General features: G+C 34.4%; 1 protein-coding gene and 1 long non-coding RNA gene across 3 annotated transcripts; both read left to right on the top strand.

The window, feature by feature from the left end:
- Positions 1-6,211: 6,211 nt before the first annotated feature.
- Positions 6,212-9,892, top strand: LOC104238170 (uncharacterized). 2 transcript variants are annotated; one of them, XR_713824.2, is made up of 2 exons: positions 6,212-6,378; positions 9,315-9,892. It is a non-coding gene; the product is annotated as an uncharacterized lncRNA (long non-coding RNA). The 2 variants fall into 2 exon arrangements; XR_011402470.1 differs by having other exon boundaries at positions 6,218-6,378; positions 9,231-9,892.
- A 6,494-nt stretch (positions 9,893-16,386) lies between these two features.
- Positions 16,387-20,763, top strand: LOC104235392 (nuclear ribonuclease Z-like). The gene is made up of 7 exons (XM_070156392.1): positions 16,387-18,153; positions 18,262-18,332; positions 18,507-18,602; positions 18,906-19,025; positions 19,571-19,639; positions 19,787-19,861; positions 20,441-20,763. Exons 1-7 carry the CDS (start codon positions 17,763-17,765, stop codon positions 20,513-20,515), a joined length of 897 nt encoding a protein of 298 aa, XP_070012493.1. The 5' UTR covers positions 16,387-17,762; the 3' UTR covers positions 20,516-20,763.
- Positions 20,764-21,156: the final 393 nt, after the last annotated feature.

The raw sequence follows: 21,156 nt of genomic DNA, 5'->3' as shown, positions 1-21,156 counted from the left end.
TTCCCAATCATCTTTGGGAACTCATCTTTGTGCATTTTGGTGGCATAATTAAATCATATAGCACACCCATATTTCTATATAGAAATTATTTGGTTCTTGACCGTGAACCGATTATGATAGGGAGAAATTTTTATAACTTGGCTAGATGCGTACAAGTGTTGTTGTATATTAAATAATACATCTCATACCAAATTTCATTTTTGGGAGTTTTGTTCTCATAACCAATGATTTAGCTATAATTGGAGGCATACAATTTCTGCTAAACCAACTTGGATATAAACCAGTATTATTAAGATAAATCATCATAATTTATATTCTGGAATTGTGCTCTAATAACTTGAGCAAGCAATCTTGCAAAAACCAAACTGCAAGTTGATAACAAATGCACATGTGACCATAGAATAGATGCATCTATTAAAATCATATAATAGTAAACGGTTCACATGGCAGGTGACTGGACCCATATATATCACCTTTTATTCCTTCCAGAAATCAAGGGATTCAATCCCAACCTTTAACTGATATATCATGAGAATAAGCAGCGCAGGAGAATTCTTGAAGAAACTTTTATTACTTCAATATATGCCAATGTAATTCTCAATTAATTTCTCGCATCATAATTGAACCGAAATGGTCAACCGGTCATGCCAATTAATATTTGTTTTAGTAAACCTCTAGTTTACTTGTGGCATGTGATTCCAGCATCATGCTTATATTTGTGTAATACAAATAGAAAGAAGATCAGGTAACCTTTCATATGTACCCGGTATGATTATAGAAATATGAAGATATTCAATCTTTCTTTTATTTATAGTCTCAATATGCCAACCACTTTGACTTATACATTTGAAACTCAAAAAGTTTCTTCTGAGACTTTACAATATCAATGTCATGAATAATTTTATTCATCCGGGTTGTAACAAATTAATTTTTCGGAGCTCTTAACAACTTTTGTACTACAAGATCTTTTATCATACCATTCATATGGTAAATGTCTCCTTCAAGGAGAAAATTATATCATAATAAATTGTCATGGTCAAAATCATCATAATCAAAATCATTTCTTGCTTTAATTTTGCATTTAATAACTTTTTATAAGGCATGACAAAATAACTTTTGGCGTATCACATGTACGCGACCAATGACATATTCATGTAACCACATAATAATATTTATTCTCTTTATTTCACTCAAACCTCCCTTAGAGGTGAGTTGTGTGGTATTCATATAATCATGAATTGCATGTCTTTATTCATTATTTTTATCACATATTGCCACATTCAACTTTATGTTTGCATTCTCAATGCTTATCACAAGTCACATTCTCTTTAAGGAATGGATCATAATCAGCGACGTGCTTTATTATTTTCATACCAATTTGATGGTAAACATTGCATTTACATTTTGAAGGACTATTTTGAGAACCCTTATTGTTCTTCTTTTATAATCATAGTGATGATTATTATTATTTTGATATTTGGAACGCCCACGTTCATTGTTCAACCACTTGTCTTCATTGAAATTTATTATGCACTGCTATCACATTCGCTTCAAGAATGGAGCAAATCAAGTGGGACAATTTTCATGCCTTTTCATGAAAAATATATTATTTTTCTTTATTCATCATTATATCATCAATATGGTACATTGAGACTCAAACCCAATGTCTTACCAATATAAAGGCATGTTAGACTATAATAAATTGGGACTCAAACCCAACTCTTATCATTATGGAGCATCAGAACTTGATCCCGATATCTTACCCTCCATCAATGACATAATAGGCTAAACAATATTGAGATTCATTCTCAAGCCTTATGTGATGACCCAAAAGGTCATCACTTGTTTTAAAATGAAACTTCCGTGTTCTGAGGCCTTGAAAACCTCAATTAGAGTCACCTCGATTTATGTGCGCAGTCCGAACATGTAGCCGGAAAGCTTAAATATAAAATTTAGTGAAAAATAATAAGTTTTGACTGTAAAATGAATAAATTTGACTTCGGTCAATATTTTGGGTAAACGGACCCGGATCCGTGATTTGATGATCCCGGAGGGTCCGTAGGAAAATACGGGACTTGGGCGTATAACCGGAATCGAATTCTTAGGTCCCGAACCCGAGAAATGAATTTTTAAAGGAAATTATTTTCTGAAATCTTTTAAGAAAATTTGAAATGAAGTTTGATTAGAAAGAGATGGTATCGGGCCCGTATTTTGGTTTCGGCGCGCGGTACAGGTCATATATATGGTTTAAGTCATTTCTGTAAAGTTTGGTTGAAAACGGATGCCGTTTGACATGATTCAGACCTAAATTGCTAAATTTGATACTTGGTGAAGTTTGAGAAAAAAATTCTTGATTTTGAGGTTTGATTCATTGTTATTGAGGTTATTTTGGTGATTTGATCACACGGATAAGTTCATATGATGTTGTTAAGTTAGTACGTGTGTTTGGTTAGGGGCCCCGAGGGCCCGAGTGTGTTTCTGATGTGTTTCGGCAAGTTTTGAACTTAGGAAAAAGTTGCAGATTCAGAGAGGTTGCAGGTCTCTGAAGCCAGGTCTCGCGGTCCGCGGTGGAATCTTCGCGGCCGCGGTGGGGTTTTCGCGACCGCGGTGATCAAGGACAAGCCTCTGCGGCCGCACTCGATTTCTTGCGGTCCGCGGTGGAGCTCCGCGACCGCAGTCCTTTTTATGCGGTCTGCGGAGAGGGTCTGAGAGGGGTATAAATAGACGTGATTTCCAGTTATTTTCATTTTCAAAACCCCAAAAACATAGGAGGCAATTTTTCAAACAACATTTCTTCTCCAAATCAATTGTAAGTCATTTTAACTAGTTTTCTTCAATCCTTAACATCTTTTAACATGATTTCAACTTCAAATCAATTATTTTCATGGGCGAAATTGGGTGTTTTGGGTAGGACTTAGGTTTTTCAAAAAAAAAAGGGGATTTGGATCTCGATTTGGGGTCCGATTTCAAAATAAATTACATATTTGAGCTCGTGGGGGAATGGGTAATCGGGTTTAGGTCCGAATTTCGAGTTTGGACCAAGCGGGCCCGGGGTCGATTTTTGACTTTTTGGAGAAATCTTTATAAAACCTATTTTCATGTATTAGAATTGATTCATTTAGCATTTATTAATGTAATTAAGTAACTTGTGGTTAGATACGAGCGAATTGGCGGTGAAATCAAGGGGTAAAGCTATAATTGAAACTTGAGTTGTGTTCGAGGCATCGAGGTAAGTGTTTGATCTAACCTTAACTTGAGGGATTAGGAGTTGTGTCCTATTTGCTATTTGCTTCCTGTCGATTACGACGTATAGGCATAGTGACGAGTATCTATACATTGGTGTCAAGCATGACCGTGAGTCTTATATTGTTATTTTCATGATTTCGTTATATTATTCATGCCTTGGTGAAGATTTCTAATTGTTGTATAAAGTTTGTGGAAAGAATTGTGACCTATGAATATTGAGGAGCATTGGCTCGAGTTGTGAAATGAATTGTGAAAGTATAAGTGATAATCGAACCTCTAGAGCATTGGTTCGAGTTGTGAAGTGAATTGTGAAGTAAAAATTGAGAAAGAGATGAGATCATTATGTTGTCATCCTTGACGGGCTATTGTTGATTTATTTGTTGTTCCCTTGCCGGAATTTGATTGTTTAATTGTTGTTCCTTTGCCGGGATTTAATTGTTTAATTGTTGTTCCCTTGCCGGGATCTCTATTACTATTTTGTTTATTCCCTTGCCCCTTTACTTGTGATTGTTGTTTGGGTGAGAAAGAGTGTTAAAGCACGAAGGGTGATGCCGTGCATTGTTTGTTATTGTGAGGAAAGAGTATAAAGCACGAAGGGTGATGCCGTGCCGCACAACATACCATTCCGTGTCGAATCTATTGATTATATAGTGAGGAAAGAGAGTAAAAACATAAAGGGTGATGCCGTGCACATTTTGATTATATGATTGTTTTGGTGAGGACGAGAGTAAAAGCACGAAGGGTGATGCCGTGCACATTTTTATTATATAACTGCTTTGGTGAGGCTGAGAGTAAAAGCACGAAGGGTGATGCCGTGCAAATTGTTGATTTCTGCTTCCTTGTTGATATTCTAGTTGTGTTGTTTCTTTCCTTACCTGATGGCTTTCTATTCGAAGCTAATATCTCCCCCACAACATGTTTCCCCCTCCTACGTTGACTGGTTATTTATGTATTTCTTTTCCGTTGTATATATATATATATATATATATATATATATATGAACTGCACAGGTTTATTTGGTAGTCTGGTCCTAGCCTCGTCACTACTTCGCCGAGGTTAGGCTAGACACTTACCAGCACATGGGGTCGGTTGTGCTGATACTACACTCTGCACTGTGTGCAGATCCAGGAGCAGCTTTCGGACAGTAGTTGCAGTGCTTCCTTCAGTCCACCCGGAGGCCTAAGGTAGACCTGCAGGCGTCCGCAGGCCTTGGCGTCTCCCTCTATCTCTATTTCCTGTTTCATTTCCTTTTGTTCAGAAACAATGTATTGTATTTCTTCAGACCTTGTATGTAGTAACTCTTAGACAGTCTGTGACACTGTGACATCATGTTTTGGGGTATTTGAGGTTTTAAAAGTTGTAATAGACGTAGCCTTAAGATATATAATTGTTGGCTTCCGCTTATTTATTTAAAATTCCGTTTTTATCATATTATCGACTTGTGTTTGTTAAAAGGAAGCAAAAATGAAAGTGTAGCAATTAGTTAAGGTTTGGCTTGCCTAGCTCCCATTAATAGGCGCCATCATGACTCCCGAGGGTGGGAAATCCGGATCGTGACACCTTAATTTCAATCACATGCCAAGAAAGTTAAACACAACTAATTTGCATTCTTAAATAAGTGTACAAATCTCAAATCAATATAAAACTTTATTAATTATTTGTAGCATCTATATGAAATACAACCGTTTGCAGTCAGAATATTTCTTCTAAATTCTAATAGAGTTCAAAAGGATCATAAAATCATTGTCATAATATTTATTAAATCTCTCTAAAAAATATTGTTGTTTTCGGGGTATACCCTACCTATTGGATTTGATTTAACGCCATGACTTTCCTTCACTCAATCCAACCAAGCAGTTAGTGAATAAATTTATTAAAAGTACACCATATAGGTAACAACACATATATAGTACAAATACATAAATTCAACATTTATATTACCTGAAAAGTGACATTATAGGTAACAACTTACCAGTTGTAGCTTGTGCATCATTCATATAAAATACTTAAAAATGGTAAGTCAGTAGCAAGCATCAAGTAGGTTATGAATACTCAAAAATACCTCTTCTAATAATCATACTAATCATTGTTTGCTTTCAAATGATACGACCATAAATTATGAAGTATACTTTCTCAATAGCTGGTTTGTTTTCTAAATTTAAAAGAAGTAATTAATCAACCTAAATAAAGATGTGAAGTATTTCTTGTTTTCTTCAAGATGATTTATGCTTTTAATCAGTATGACAAATTTTATTTTATTTTTTTGGTACTATATGCAAGTGTAAAAATCCAAAAGGGAAAAAAAATATTCATCCAAGTAAAAGAAAATATTAAAAGCGGCAGGACAGATTGAAGATAATTAACACACAAATATGCATAAATTTTTTTTATATAAAATATCCTTGGTTACCATGACATGCATCATATCAACAATTAACTGCTACTACGATTTTCACATATAGAACTTCGAAAAATTTATTTCATTCATGTGATATAAAAGGTGTAATATTAATATGTGCTTATACAATACAGGTGTAGTACGAAGTTGTGTGCATATGAGATTTTAAAGGAATGACAAGTATAAGATAATCATACCTTCTTACATTTCATTACTTACCATGTGATGATATGTATAACTTCTAATTGTAATCTTTCCGGATGTAGGAAAAATTTTGTAGATATATATACAATTGGTTAGAGACTCGTGCTGATAACGTGTTATGAAATAAAAATAATTTAGTAAAACATGAACAAAAAATAAAGACAATTTAGTAAAAACATGAATAAAAAATAGAGATAGAGAAAAAAGAAGAGATTTTCTTCTTCAATTATGTGTATTTTACCATATATTACAAGGCCTTTATATAGGTACGAAAAGTAAAAAAAAATATATCATGGTCATTGAATATACCAAATACAGACATACATAATATTTTGATTTTTATCCTAACACTACAGTAGTACCATTCTTTTCAGTTCTGTTGTTCTACACTAAACCCAGTACGGCAGTCGATTCATTTTTCTTTTTTTAGGGTTTTAAGCCTCAGTTCTTCTATTTCCGCCCAAAACACATTTCCAAACAACCGATTGCTGCCACTGGTCTTCGCATCTTGCCGCTGCCGCAACTCATTGGTACTGTATTTGCAAGATGAGATAATTATTTACTTTCTCTCTTATTTTTATTGAAAAACAAAAGGAATGTGCTTTATTTTCTTTAGTCTACTTTTATGCTTTGAAACATTAAAACTCTCGTCTCCTAGTTGTTCCTTTTTCCCTCACTAGAGTATGCTTGATCATAAGTTAATGAGAAGAGGTTTGAATATCTGCCTACACTTTAGTGGGCAGAGAAAGGAAGTAGTAGGTACCCAGTGGAATAGTTGAGGTGTGCACGGCACCACTATCATTAAAAAAAAGATTTATGCTTGATACTTTGAGTTTTGTCCTTTTTCCCTTTGTGTATATAGTATGCTGCTCTGGGAGATTTCTTCATTACCCTCAATATAATCCTAGCTGTCTGTTACATGAAGCTGCCAGGTTATTTTGTGTTGAATCCTGCAAATAATTTGCAACAATTTAGTTACCAGCTGTTCTTGGTCAAAGGGAACTTAATTTACTTTTTGTCATAAATTGTACCTTTATGTCGAATAATCATCAATTCTTGTCTTGGGTTGGGAACATAGAGGGGTTAGGTGTTGCCTTTTAGAAAGTGCACAATTGAGTTTCCATAAGTTTTGGGGATGTTTGGCCTGGCATTCTTGCAAATGGGCACTGAGGATATGGTGATGTTAAGACAATATCTTCCAATGTTGACCCATTTTGAATAGAAAAACTAGAGTCAAAACTTTTTGATAAGAGAAGAAAGTTTGAAGTACCAAGAAGGTACTACAAAATACAAAGAGAAAAAGTTACAGTATACTATCACTGATTCATCCCCAGAAACTCCAAAAAAACAACATACCAAGACAAATTTTCTACCCTGTTATTCCTACACCAGAAATATAGACTCTGAAGACATCTATTTTTAACAAAAGAAATGTGTTGTTTTTATCCTTGAAAGCATCTCCTATTCCTCTCTAGCCAAATTGTCCACATGATGGACACGGGCTCGTTTTCCGGATCTGTTTCCGTCTTTTGTCAACTCTCTGACTCTGCCAACTCTCCAGTAAATTTTTCACACTGTGAGGCATCACCCGCTGCACATTGCAGATGTTGAGAAAAAGAAATCCGTCTTGTTTGCATAGCTAATAGTTTCCTGAGCTTCTTCACAAAACCAACACCTACTGCAAGGGAGAAGCCTTTTTCTGTAAAGTATCGTGAGTTACACATGCATTGCTTGCTACAAACCAGCCAAAACAAGCAATCTTAGAAGGTGCTTTTTGTTCTCCACAATATTTTCCAAGGCCAGGACATATCCCACTGCCCTATTTGTTTCTGTAGTATGGTATAACAGCTTTTAATTGAGAATCTTACATCTTTAGTGGCTGTCCAGATTTGGGAATCCAACCTGTTAAAATGTTGGCCTGGTGGCAATTGACTTGAGCCTTGGGGTTTGCTCCCTTTCAAGGTCTCAAGTTCGAAACCCACTGGGTGCAAACAATTTCTGAGGGCCATCGGACTGGGTAAACCTGAATTAACCGTGGTGCACTTGCGGGAAACTCCTTGCCGAGGGCCCGTGCACCCCCAGGAATAGTCGGGCTCAAAGAGACTCGGACACCCGGTGCAAATCAAAAATAAAATAAAATTGAGGGTTATAGATTCCAAAATGTATAACAATTAGCTAACCTCCTCCACTTCCCCGGTCATTAGAGTTTCTTCTGAAGTTTTAATGCCACCTTGAGCCAGTATAACAATCAGCATTTGTACAATATTTTGTTTACAACTAAGCTATACAAACTCAGGAAATTTGTCCTTTAATTTTCCGTCTCCCTAGAAAAACTCGTCCTAGAACACTGCTAGCATTTAGTTTGATATATTGCTGGAATTCAAACCTAAGCTTGCATATATTCTTCCAAACTTCCTTTTGTCTGCATTTCCTTCCCACAAAAACTAAATTCTCAGGGTATTATTTTCATAGGAAAACCATAGTGAATTATTATATGTACACAAAATATTAGAAGCTACCAAGCAAATCTTTATCATTTTTCTTTTTCGTGGCTTATCTACATATTCAACCTTTTTTCCCCTTCTTGCTGGCACCATGGTAAACAATATTAAGAAAAAACTATAGTATATATAGATATCATATTTGATGCCTCCTTCTACTAAGTGATTTTTTTTTAAAAATTGATTCAAGATAAAGTAGAAAGCTCTAATGACTTTGAATTTTGTACTTGATTCAAGACAAAGTGAGAGGTTGACAATGGTTTCTTTAAGTTGATAGGACTTGGAAATCTTTCTAAGACATTGCTTGAAGATTGAAATGAATCTTTATTAAGTCCTGAGGACTTGTTTATTTGTTTGTGAAATTAAGTTTCATATCACATGTCACTATTGCGACGGTGGAAAAAGCTTTTTGTCAATGAATTGTGTTAAAAATGACTTGTGAAGTAGAATTGGTGATAGATTTTTGAATGACTGTTTAGATTGTTATATAGAGGATGAAAAATTTGAAAGTATACCCTAAGTTGCTCGGACTATTTACTTTCGGTGCCGCACCCTTTTTGACATGATCTGGGTGTGGGTGTGAAATCTGTACCGGATATGATCAACCAATTTTAGATACTTCGACCAAAATCGACAGAGAAATTTGGGACAAATACAGTAACTTTTTTGACATAAAAACAAAAGCTAAAGGGAAATTGAAGAAAATGGAATACTTTATATATAGAAATTTCTATGTCAGTCCTTTTCCTTTTATCTCCTTCTCGGATTCTCCTACGGATCACTATTTTCTCCTTATCGGAATACTTTGTAAATTTTCAAAATAATGTCTCATAATTTAGACATTTTTATAACTATATTTTTAGATTTTGAATTATTTTCAGCCGAATCCCCATACTTGTATCCGTATCTAGATTCATTCCACCACTAACAACAATAACTACAGACCCAGTTTAGTGTGCATGCAGACCCTATTCCTACCTAGTAAAGGTAGAGAGATTGTTTTTGGTGGACCCTCGGCTCAAGACAAGGTGAAGAAGAGAAAAGATGAAGAAGAAGAAGAACAAAGAAGAAGAAACACGAGGAACAAGAAGAAAAAGAACAAAGAAGAAGTAGCATCAAACATTAACAATAAGAAAATAAGAGAACTGAAGCGAACGAAATAACATGGTCTTAATAGAGCTCTAAGAATATGAAAGAGTGCTACTAATACTACTGGTATTGGACGAGGAAACTGTCGACTACCTCCTAACCTTCTACCCTAATTTTCAATCTTCACATCCTTCTTAGTAAGTTGAAGCAGCACCAAGTTTTGCCTAATTACCTCTCCCCAGTACCTTTTTGGGTTACCACCGAATCTTAAAATTTAGATCATGAAGGATCTCTAGATCCGTATTGGACACCTGCAGACGGGTCCGAGCAACTTAGAGTATACCTAATGATGCAATCATAGGTCGTTCTTAAAACATGACAAGTCGTCAAGTATAATTGTAATGATAATGTTTATATTCATATGTTGTGTTTAAGTGGTTCCTTTCTTTTAAAATATATCTTGAATATTGGTACTCGTTTCTTAGTTCGGTTATAATTGTGTATTAACTTGAGGTTGTTTTGGTAGATCGAACCCATAAGGTTCAAATCTTCGACCGTCTTTGTAATAATTATGTGTTGATTTTTAATGTGTGCTCTGGTTATCTGGTATTGGTAGTTTACCATGGAGAAAAACGAAAACCAAATCGGTAAGTACCTAGCTTTTGAGGGCCATATATTCAACCATCTATATCTTTAGTTTGATACTTTGATATTAGATTGTTACTTTAATAGTTTTAAATGTGCTTAAATGTCTTTGTTTGATGTATGTATAGTTAACTTATTAAATAATTGTTAACTTGATTTAGAATTTTTCGCAGATTCACTTCTTTCGAAAAATTTCTCTGCTTCTTCAAATATTGAATTCCTTTGGTGAAAATCCTGGATTCTCCCCTGAAAAGCCTCAACTCAGATATTTTGTTATGTGACTTTTTGTAAATTGCATTGTTCAGAAACATGTTGTTAACCATTCAGATTTTTCTTAAAAAACTAGAATAACACCATGAAGTAGTGTTACTGGACTCCTCCGTGAATGTTCCTTTCACAAAATTCTCTCAAGCATTCCCTTAACTAAGTCATTCTCGAAATAGAAGAGTTTATAATATAATTATGAAATGCAACCATATTTGTTTATACATTAAGTCTTTTTTCTTCTTGAAACTTAATAATACCTCTATGGAAATTTCATCTTGGTCGTTCCATACTTTTGAAAAAGGCGAAAATTTAGCACCCTTAAAATTTTCATTTGTTTGTTAGACTTGTCCTTTTTGTTGTTTGCTGTTTTTGTGAAGGTTGTTAGAACTAATAAAAGTGAAAACCATCCAACGATAAAAAGTCAAGAAATAGAAAAAAGTGAAACATCCAAAACCGAGAAAGGGGAAAGTGAAGTTTTACATGAGGAAAAAAGGGCACATGACTGCTTTACCGTCAAACACCATCGCATGATGAAGAATGCTAATTGAACCGGTGTAACCTCCCCCAAAAAGGTTAAAGAAATAGATATTTTAAAGGTGCTAAATTTTCAATGTAAGCACGTGATTTTTGCCTTATATGAGAATTACTCCCAAAAAATTCAAAAATAAATTGATTTTTCTTTGGTGTGCAATTTTGTGATATTTTGAAGAATTATTTGTATTTGTCTGTGCGTGTTTATTTGCTAAATTAATAAAAAAATACAAAAATATGTCGCATTTTGCATGTAGGATTTAATTCTACAATTGTTAGTAATTAAATTTGTTTTACAAAAATTAAAAAATTACAAAAATAGGCATCGTTTGCATTTTTAGCATTTAATGTCCAAATATACAATTTTATGCTTAATTAATACTTAATTGTGCGTTAATTGTTATTGGGAGTTAATTTGCGCTTTTATAACTTAATTTAGTTCTTAATAATAGTTTAAGTATTTTTATAATTTAGTTTTAGAAAAAATAAAAGAAGAAAAGAGAGCGAAAGTATAAAGAAAGTCGGAATTAGGCCTCTTCTTCAATTTCAAGCCACAGACCCAAAAATGGCCCAATCTTCCCTACGACCTAGTCCATTTCGAACTGGGTCGACCCAGTCCATAACCCAAAAGACCCAATACCCCTATCTTGCATTTCAAAGACACAAAAAAAAAAAAAAAAAACCAAAAACCCTAAAAATGACCTAAGTCATCCGCCCCCCCTATCATTCTTCTTCTTCTTTTCTTCTTCTTCTCCATCTCCAAAATAGTGAGCTGCCATGGCTACCCAGCAGCCACCCCCTTCGTCGAACACCACCCAAACACCGTCCAAACACCACCAAACGACACAACCTCCTTCGCGTTCAAACGACCCCAACCCTATCCGCCATTGATGAAGTTCGTCGAGCTCAAGCTCGTTGAGCTCGACGTCTATGTCGCTGTTGCTTCTGTCTCAACCAAACAACCAAACGAACACAGCCTCGACGAGTCAGCTGTTGTTCGAAGCTCCCATCGCCGCTGCTCGTCACGACCAAGCTCGCGCGCTGCCATCGGAAGCAGTCCATTCCGCCATGGACGTCGTCGACAGTTGCTGCTGCTCGCTGCTTTGGACTGTTGCTGCTTCACGTCGTCTCCTTCGCTGCTGTGTACTGCCATCAACGACCCCATGAGTCTTCCGTTTGGTTGCTCACCATTGTACTGTTGTTGACGACGCAAGGCTATCCGGTTAAAGTCCGGCAAAGGTCGAGGGTTTTTCGTCAAGTGAAGATCCTATACGTCGTGAGTTCATCGTCAAGTTCGTTGTTTGTTTGGTCGTTGTTCGTCTTTCGATCCGGTTAGTAGTTTTTGAGTTTTATTTTGTCCGTATTTTGTTTTGATATTTTTCGAATTTAAAATCGGCAAATGTTTGTTTTATTCATGTCTATGGTTAGATATTTGATTTTTGGTTTTGTTCATGTTTTTTTGTTGAATTAATTTTCAGATTTCAAATGGAAGTTAATTAGTTATTTTTCATGTTTATTTCATGTTTGTATTGTTGTTTAAGTGAATATTTGTTGGTTTAATGTTTGTTAGATTCAAATTGAAATTTAATTAATTATTTCTTCAATTTGTTTCATGTGTTATGCATTTTTCAGAAAATATTAATGTTGTTTGAATCGTTAGAATCCGTCATGTTTGTTGCTTAAAATAGATTCATTCATGTTCATACTTTGTTTGGATGATCTTGAATCCGAATTTTGTATAGTTTGATTTCTTGTTTACCATTTATGATTATTTCTTGAATTGTTCTCATAATCTTATTTAAAGTTTAATATAAGAATTGTTTGTTGTAATGTTGTTAGAGTTGATTTTAAGTTCAATATGATTGAATTTAGAAATCTTCATACTTTGTTTGTTGTTGTTGTTGAATCCGAAAATAGGATTGTTTGTTGCTAAAATATTGTTCAATCAAATTTTAGTTGTTCTTTGTTGTTCAATTTGTGTTCATGTGATTTGTTGTTGAAATGTTGTTAAAATCGTGTTCATGTGATATTGTTGTTATGATGTTCATCCGTGTTCATATTGTTGTTTGAACATTGTTAGAAATTGATCATATTGTCTATATTTTGGTTAAGTTTGATTAATTGATGTGTTATAGCTGATGGGTAGTTTGGTAAATTTGTAGTACGTTCAGGGGTAGTTTGGTAATTTCAGTAAGGTCGTGAGGGGTAGTTTAGGAATTGTACATTTTGAAATTGTTTATTTGAAGCATGGGGGACAAAATGAAATGGGGTGGGTTGTGATATGATTATTTAATATAAAGGGGGGACAAGATTTAATTTAAAGGGGAATCTTGCATTATTTTAAATGAAGCATGGGGGACAAAATATAATGGGGTGGTGTGATATGTTTATTTAATGTAATGGGGATGAGTGGAAAGATAATGGGTTGGGTAGAGAAAAAGTATTGATTTAATTGATTAAAAGGTTTATGGGATGTGTTATATATATGTGAAGTCTTGAACACAAATAGGAAGAAGAAGAGAACAGAAATAGAGAGAGATACGAAAAAAAATACACACACAGATAGAGAGAAAAAACGGACAGAGAATAGAAGAGAGAAAAATTCCGAAAAAATATTTAAGCTTTCAAAATAAAAATAAAAGCTAAAAAATCTACTGCTTTCTTTCTTTGTTTGAAATTAGTATTAATGGTTGTTGTTTCATTTAAAGCTTAAAGCTTTTGTTTTTGGGATTACTACTCCACCGGTCTGTACTGGGTTGTTACTGTTGCTGGGCAGTTGTTGATGTTGTACTGTTATTACTGCCGCTGATTCTCATCTTCATTTTCTTTTGCTTCCAATATCAGGTACATATCTGTAAATTCATGTCACGAAAAGCTTCAACATGACAAATTAATGAAGTTCGGGAATTATAATTCTGTTTTCCATTCGTTCAAGTTCATTAGTTAAAAATTTGGTTTTTGTTTCAGTTGATTAATATAGTAGTACGTTTGGCGTAATGAATATAAGATAATTGTTACCTCTTAAAGTTCGTATAAGTGTTGTAATAATATCACCTATTTCGGAATTTTCATTAAGTGAAGTCATGATTGAATTATCAAGGTAGGGAACATGACATAAAATGGGCCATTAATTACATCCCGTAATATTGTTAGCTAAATGTAAAGTAGAATGGAAGTATCAAGAAATTACATTATTAGTATATCTTGTAAAAAATCTGATTTTGGTTTAGATTGATATAAGTTGTATGTTCATATATGGCATGATGATGAGTATATATATAATCATATATGGAAGGTGATTTGATATAGCTCGTTACGATGTTAGAGTGTTATGAATGTTTTAGACGGACAATTGTGTTGCATGTAAGGCAATTTTATTCAATCGATTTGTATAATAATTCCCTTTCTTATCAACTTGATGCCTATCTACCATCATAAACAAATTAATCAAACGATTATAACTTTGGATTAAAAACAAGTAATGTAGAAGGTGATTAGGTTTATAGATTATAACATTTTTTTAGCATTCGCTTCAAATAGAACAATGAAAATTCTTCAAAAATATCACTTCCTTACATCCATTCTTTCCCAATTTTTATACGTAATTTGCATGTTGTCTATTTGGGTAGGCAAATATTGTATTCACTAAATGGTAGTATTAATCACACGTTTATTTTTACTCCACAAATTCGAATGGTTTGAGGAATATAATTCATACGCGAAAAACATAAATTGCGATCAACGTCCAATAAATTGTAAATTCTTTTTAAGGAATTTAGAGACTAAAAGAATATTTATTTCTCATGATGTTCACATAAAAATACGTGGATATAATAAACAATTTGTAAACAAATTTATACTACCATCAAGAATATTTTTGTGATTAGGGATACGTTCGCGTAACCTAATTATATTTCTAAAGGCAATTCGGATTATGCGTTCGCGCAACTTCGATCGAATATTTAATAAAAGGGATTTCTCGGAGAATATCATTATTAATTTCATAAAAACCCGAGATGTGAGGTTCACTACTTAATTATACCAAAAGGGCGAATGTTCTTGATTTTATTTAAAGCATAATTTCGAAAATAAATATTTTAATAAAAATATTATCTATATTATTGTGTACACGTGCGCGTGACACAACTCCGCATGTTTTAAAAATATAATTTATAACACGAATATACGTACGCGTGATTCGATTCAAAGAAGGGTCTTTAAATCTAAATAGAAGCGGTAACAATAAAATCATGCAATAAAAATGTATTTAACAAATCAAAATAATCAAGCCGAATATAACAGTTGAGCGACCGTGCTAGAACCACGGAACTCGGGAATGCCTAACACCTTCTCCCGGGTTAACAGAATTCCTTATCCGGATTTCTGGTGCGCAGACTGTTAAATAGACAGAGTCATATTCTCCTCGATTCAGGGATAAAAATTGGTGACTTGGGACGCCTTAAAATTCCCAAGTGGCGACTATGAAACAAACAAACAAATCCCGTTTCGACTGTCCTTTAATTGGAGAAAACTCCATTTCACCCTCGCGGGCGCGGAAAAAGGAGGTGTGACAGCCACCAGTTATGAAATGACCAAGATAAGATTTTCATACTTAAAGGTATTATTAAGTTTTTGGAAGTAAAATGGCTTGATATAAAAAAGAATATGATTGCATTTCATAATTATATCATACATTGTTATTCGAGTAATTTTGATTCAATTAAGGAAAAAAGTAAGATTCTTGAGAGAGACCTATAAAAAGAATATTTGCGGTTGAAGGAGTCCAACAACTGACCACCATTGCGGCGACATTATCGCCATCAACTAATTGGTATTATGATATTTGCAAGATAAGATAATTTTACCTTTCTCTCTTATTTTATAAGTAGACAATGGGAATCTGCTTTCTTTTCGTTTAATCTACTTTATGCTGTGAAAGATTCCAAGAAATTTCTTGTGTCTGACTTGATCATAAGTTAATGAGAAGTGGTGAATAGCTGGAGGTGGATAAAATCTTTATGCTTGGTACTTCAGAATTAGTTTAGTTGGCTGAAACCTGAAAGTGTTAGTTTGATTATATAAATTTTATGCAATTTTGTCTTATTTTGATGTATGTATAATTAACTTATTAAAAAAATTGTTAGTTTAATTGAAAATTTTACGCTGATCCCTTTATTGATAATTTTTCACTGTTTACTTCTTCAAATATTGAATCCCCTTTTTGAAAACAATGGATCCGCCTGGTAAAAGCCTCAACATAGATCAGTGTTTTAAAAGGCGGGGGCGCGAGGCGAGGCGTTTTACCCAATATGGGGCGAGGCGTAAACCCCGAAACACGGGGCGTAAGTCTCAAGGATCTTTAATTTTACAATTTTATAATTAATAAAATAAGCTTAAAATTATTTATAAATCTAAAATTTACATAAAAAATTGTAGAAATTTTTTACAAATCACAAAAAAGGAAAATCATTATAATAATATTAACTAACAACAGAAAAGCAGATTAATACGTGAGATACATCTTAACAAGAAGTCAATGATGTTCTAACCGATATAACAATCCAAACTCCAAATAAGACGAGCAAAAAGTGTGATCAATCATTTGTAAGAAAAAAACAAAAATGAAATAAAATTAAACTAGTTCGTGGCAATGATCTGAACTATATAGACCAACATTACAGATGCCTTTAAAATATATACTGAAAACATGAGAGAGGATAACTTCCTAGTTGTTTAACATTTTTCTTTGGTGCAAAAAAAAGGAAGAATTTGGTCAGAGATACATTGTTCTCATTGTTAAGAGCACAAATGGCACTCATCTTCCAGAAAAAGCAGAAATGCAGAAAAACTACATCACTTCTCAAGTCTCAAAGTTCTATAGAGTATGGGCGATTTCTTCACTGCAACGAGGTTATGGCGTTTTCTAATGTGGTGGGGACAGATTTGGAATAAAACGAGGAGGGGTTTGATTAATTTAAGGGGAATTGCTAAAATTATCCCTCAATTTATTAAGTTCCATCAGGCGTGGGCCTTGGTTCTGAGGCGAGTTTTGTGCCTAAGCGTGTGCCTCATCTCTTGGGGCGTGCGCCGAAAGGATCTGCGCCCTTCATTAATGCCCGGATGCATTTTTCGTATGCCCCGCCCCAATTCGCGCCCCGAGACTGGCCCATAAACGCCCCTAAAAACACTGGCATAGATCTTTGGTTCTTCTATATGACTTCTATCAGTTTATTTGTATTCTTATATAAATCTTGAGTGATATTTCCGTTAAACAGAATTAAAGAGACTAAGGCCATACAATAACAACAAACCCACAAGGGTATGGGGAGAGTAGACTGCATGCAGATCTTACCCTACTTTACGAAGGTAGAGTGATTGTTTCCGATAGACCCCGGCTGAAGAAGAAAAAACTAAAAAGGAAACAGAAATAACAAGTAGTAACCATAGCAAGCAAAGGTGATATAATAGCCGTACCAAGATGAAATATTTATCATTGTATAGCGAAAAATTTCAGCAGTTGGGGTTTTTTGGGGGGGTGGGGGTGAAAGTGTTAAATTTGAAGTCACTTACCAAATAATTCTAATTATCCAAAAAGCCAGGTTTAATTTCTGGCCTTCTTAATATTTGATCTTAAGTGCCTCTTAAATCCAAGTTAATCTACCTTTTGAGTTAAGATGAGTGTGTTAGACAACTTGATAGTTAATATCTCCATATTCTGCGAAAGTGATCTTTTCCCATTTATCGAGCATATTAATTATTAAAAAATGTATTGTGTCCGTCTGAACTCTTCTTTTTTTCCTCTTCTCCTTATCCAGTCCTCTGTTTCTAATTTCTTCTAGAGCTGAGTCCATCAGTGTTTTGTGAAATGGAGAGCAAAACAAATGAAAGATTCAGAATCGATCAATTCAAATTCGAGGAGTAACAGTAGCCACAAGAGAGAAAGGAGCTTGCAGATTGAAGGATACTCAATAGAAGGGATATCAATAGCAGGTCATGAGACGTGCATAATAGTTCCCACGCTTAATTTAGCCTTTGATATTGGCAAGTGCCCTCAGCGTGCCATCTCCCAGCAATTCCTTTTCATCTCTCATGGCCACATGGACCACATTGGAGGACTACCTATGTATGTTGCGACTCGTGGCCTTTACAGAATGAAACCTCCTACTATTATTGTACCAAAAATTATCAAAGAAAGTGTTGAGAAGCTTTTTGAAGCTCACCGAGCTATGGATCACTCTGAACTGAACCATACTTTGATTGGTTTGGATGTGGGTAAAAATCTACCTGTATTGGTCATATTGCCGACACTATTAGTTATTATAAAGTTGGAGTTGGTGCTTATTTCACAATTTAAGTGAATACATCTTTGTGCAAATGCAGGGGAGGAATTCTACTTGAGAAAGGATCTTAAAGTTAGAGCATTCAAGACTTACCATGTCATTCCTAGCCAGGTTGAGTACTTTCCTTAGTGCTCTGAGCTTCGGCTGCTCATTTTCCCTACCCACACTCCTTTTTTTACCAGTATAAAGTGGATTCTTTGAAGCACCAATGTGCTTTGTACTTTCTGCGTGAGTAAGCAGCTGCTAGCGAGGTTTTAATCAGCTTGTTTTTATGGTATAATGCAGGGTTATATAGTATTTTCAGTGAAACAGAAGCTTAAGCAAGAATATGTGGGCCTTCCAGTAGATGAAATTAAGAAGTTAAAGTTATCAGGTGTGGAGGTCTGTCATGATATCATTATTCGAACAGAAATTTTATTCTCTTCCTTTCCTTTTTGTACTAAGGATACGAATCTTTATGCATTGGGATGACGATGTTTCCATAATAACCTTTTGGATGTATTTATGGATTTAGTACCTTTATTATATACTAGCTTGAACAGTTTATGTGCTTTTACATTGAGCAATTCTTTTCAGACAAAGGTGCAGCGACGCTGCCTGTCTTAATACATAACCTTGCACAAGAATGCATCTGAAACAAATTTCCCGGATATATGACAAAGATTAACTTTTGATTTTTGACAGATCACATACACTACAACAGCAGCTGAAATTGCATTTACAGGAGATACAATGTCAGACTTCATTAAGGATTCCGAAAATGTTGATGCTGATGTTTTGAGGGCAAAAATCCTCATAATGGAGGTAAATTCTCTTTTCGTAACACTTGTCAAATAATGTATCTTGTTTGTAACATGATGCTCAATTTCTTTGATTCCTTGTAGTCATTTTTCTCTCCTTGGAAAGAACTATTTTCATAATGAGGTTTATTTGGTTCTTTTACTTCTTTTTTTCCTAATATACTATTTGATTTTTTACATTTTGTTATTGCATATCTCGTCATCTTCAACTTTGGACACTTTGCTGATTTAATTAGTAGGTCCCATGAGCATTCTTTGTATAATCCAACTTTTGAAGAACATAGTTGGAGTTGTTAGAAAGTTGCTTACTAGTTTATGGCACTTATCCTTATGATTATGACACAATCGGATTTACTAGTTAACTTAGTAATCTTTTACTATTAACTTTCGATGGGAGTAGTAATATCATTACTTGTGCTCACGCTTATGCAAGTTATAGTATCATAGCCGGTACAATAAATTAGTGGTGAGGAGAACTTTTTTCCATTTTGCGTAATCAACATTAGTTGTTCTGGAGTATTTAAGTTGTTCTTTGCAATTCTTCTACAGAGTACTTATGTGGAGGACAAAACAACAGCTGATGACGCAAGAGAATATGGACATACTCATCTGTCTGAGGTGGTTCTTTTTGCATCATTTCCTGAGATTCCCTTTTAATTGACCTCAAGATTTTACTAGAAGGATTGAAAAAGAAAATCCTGAATGTGTTGTAGAATTATTTAGGAGTCTGATGTAATTCTTTATGCTTTGGTGACATCCTACCAGATTATCAATTTCGCAGACAGGTTTCTGAACAAAGCAATCCTTTTAATCCACTTTTCAGCCCGCTATCAGTTGGATGTAAGCTCTCTCTGTCTGTCTGTCTCTCTCTCTCTCTCTCACACACACACACGACATGCACAATAGCCCCTCGCCACTTCTAAACCAAGTATCATGGACATAGATTGCAAAGCTTTTAGGAAATAGTCTATTTGAGCTTTCCTAAGAAATCCAACAATATTTCCTGGTTCTTTGGCAGGATAGACTCTCGAATTTGTACTCTCTTTGCTTTTATTGCTGTTTATGGAAAAGCTTGTATCTAGGATAGAAATGGATTTTTCAACTGTGTTTAATTTCCTATGCCTGTCTTTACTATGCTGGTTGCAATTTTACACCCTTTGGTCTTTTCTTTCTCTTAAAAACCAATTACTATAGCACTCAGTATTTTTATCATTTGCTTTTTACAACATTCGTGCTGTTCGTACAGCGACCTAAGCGTGTGTTAGGAAAGAGTGGCTTCCTACTTTCGTGTTCCCATGGTTTGCTGATTAATCGATCTTCCCTTAATAGAGAAAGGATCTAATTCTAGGACTAACTTGTTTCATTTCTTGTGTATGTATCATTCTAACAATTTTTTGTTTTCTGTACTTCCCTTATCAGGTTATTCAGGAGGCTATTTCTGCAATACCTCCGCCTTTGGCAGGCAGAGTTTTTGGCCTCACAGAAGGTTTTTGACCGAAAGCCGAATTCACGTATTAACTACTTTAGAATCTCTCCTTTGATCTAGTTCAATCAGATTTATATTTCGCCTTTATTTGGTGAAAACATTGAATCTTATTTTACTCAAATCTTTATTTGTAATGTCTCGATATTGATTATTGTTTTTAAAAAGGGAAATTAGCCATTATAACCTATTACTATCAGAAAACCAACAATATTTTTAGGTTCTTGAAATGTCTTTGTTTAGAAGGCAGAAAGGTTGTGACCGATTACTATCAGCAAACTTCTCAAGTGCAAATGGAAAAGCTATTTAAGTCATGTTGGATAAGTTAATATTGACTAGATTACGACTATAGATATAGTATTTTGTTGTGTTGCTTATTTAAACATACACTATAAATTACCTACAATTTTTTTCCCATGAATACCTTTTTACATGGTATTAGAGTCAGATTCACCCTAATATTTGGTTACCATTCCTAATGTTCGGTTACCCCTAATATACTCATATTTTACTTGAGCCAATTGAAACCACTTCTCTTCCTCTCCTCAAATTCTTGAAATAATTTACAAGGTAAAATTTAAAAAGAAAACTAGGCTATTCATAAAAAGTAAGAGATTAATATATATATATATTGAAGTTAGTAATAAAGCGG

The sequence above is a fragment of the Nicotiana sylvestris genome, chromosome 9 (genome assembly GCF_000393655.2).
Source record: "Nicotiana sylvestris chromosome 9, ASM39365v2, whole genome shotgun sequence".
NCBI classification, from domain to species: domain Eukaryota; kingdom Viridiplantae; phylum Streptophyta; class Magnoliopsida; order Solanales; family Solanaceae; genus Nicotiana; species Nicotiana sylvestris.
The sequence above is the reverse complement of the archived record's forward strand: the minus strand, read 5'-3'. Positions and strand labels throughout refer to the sequence as shown.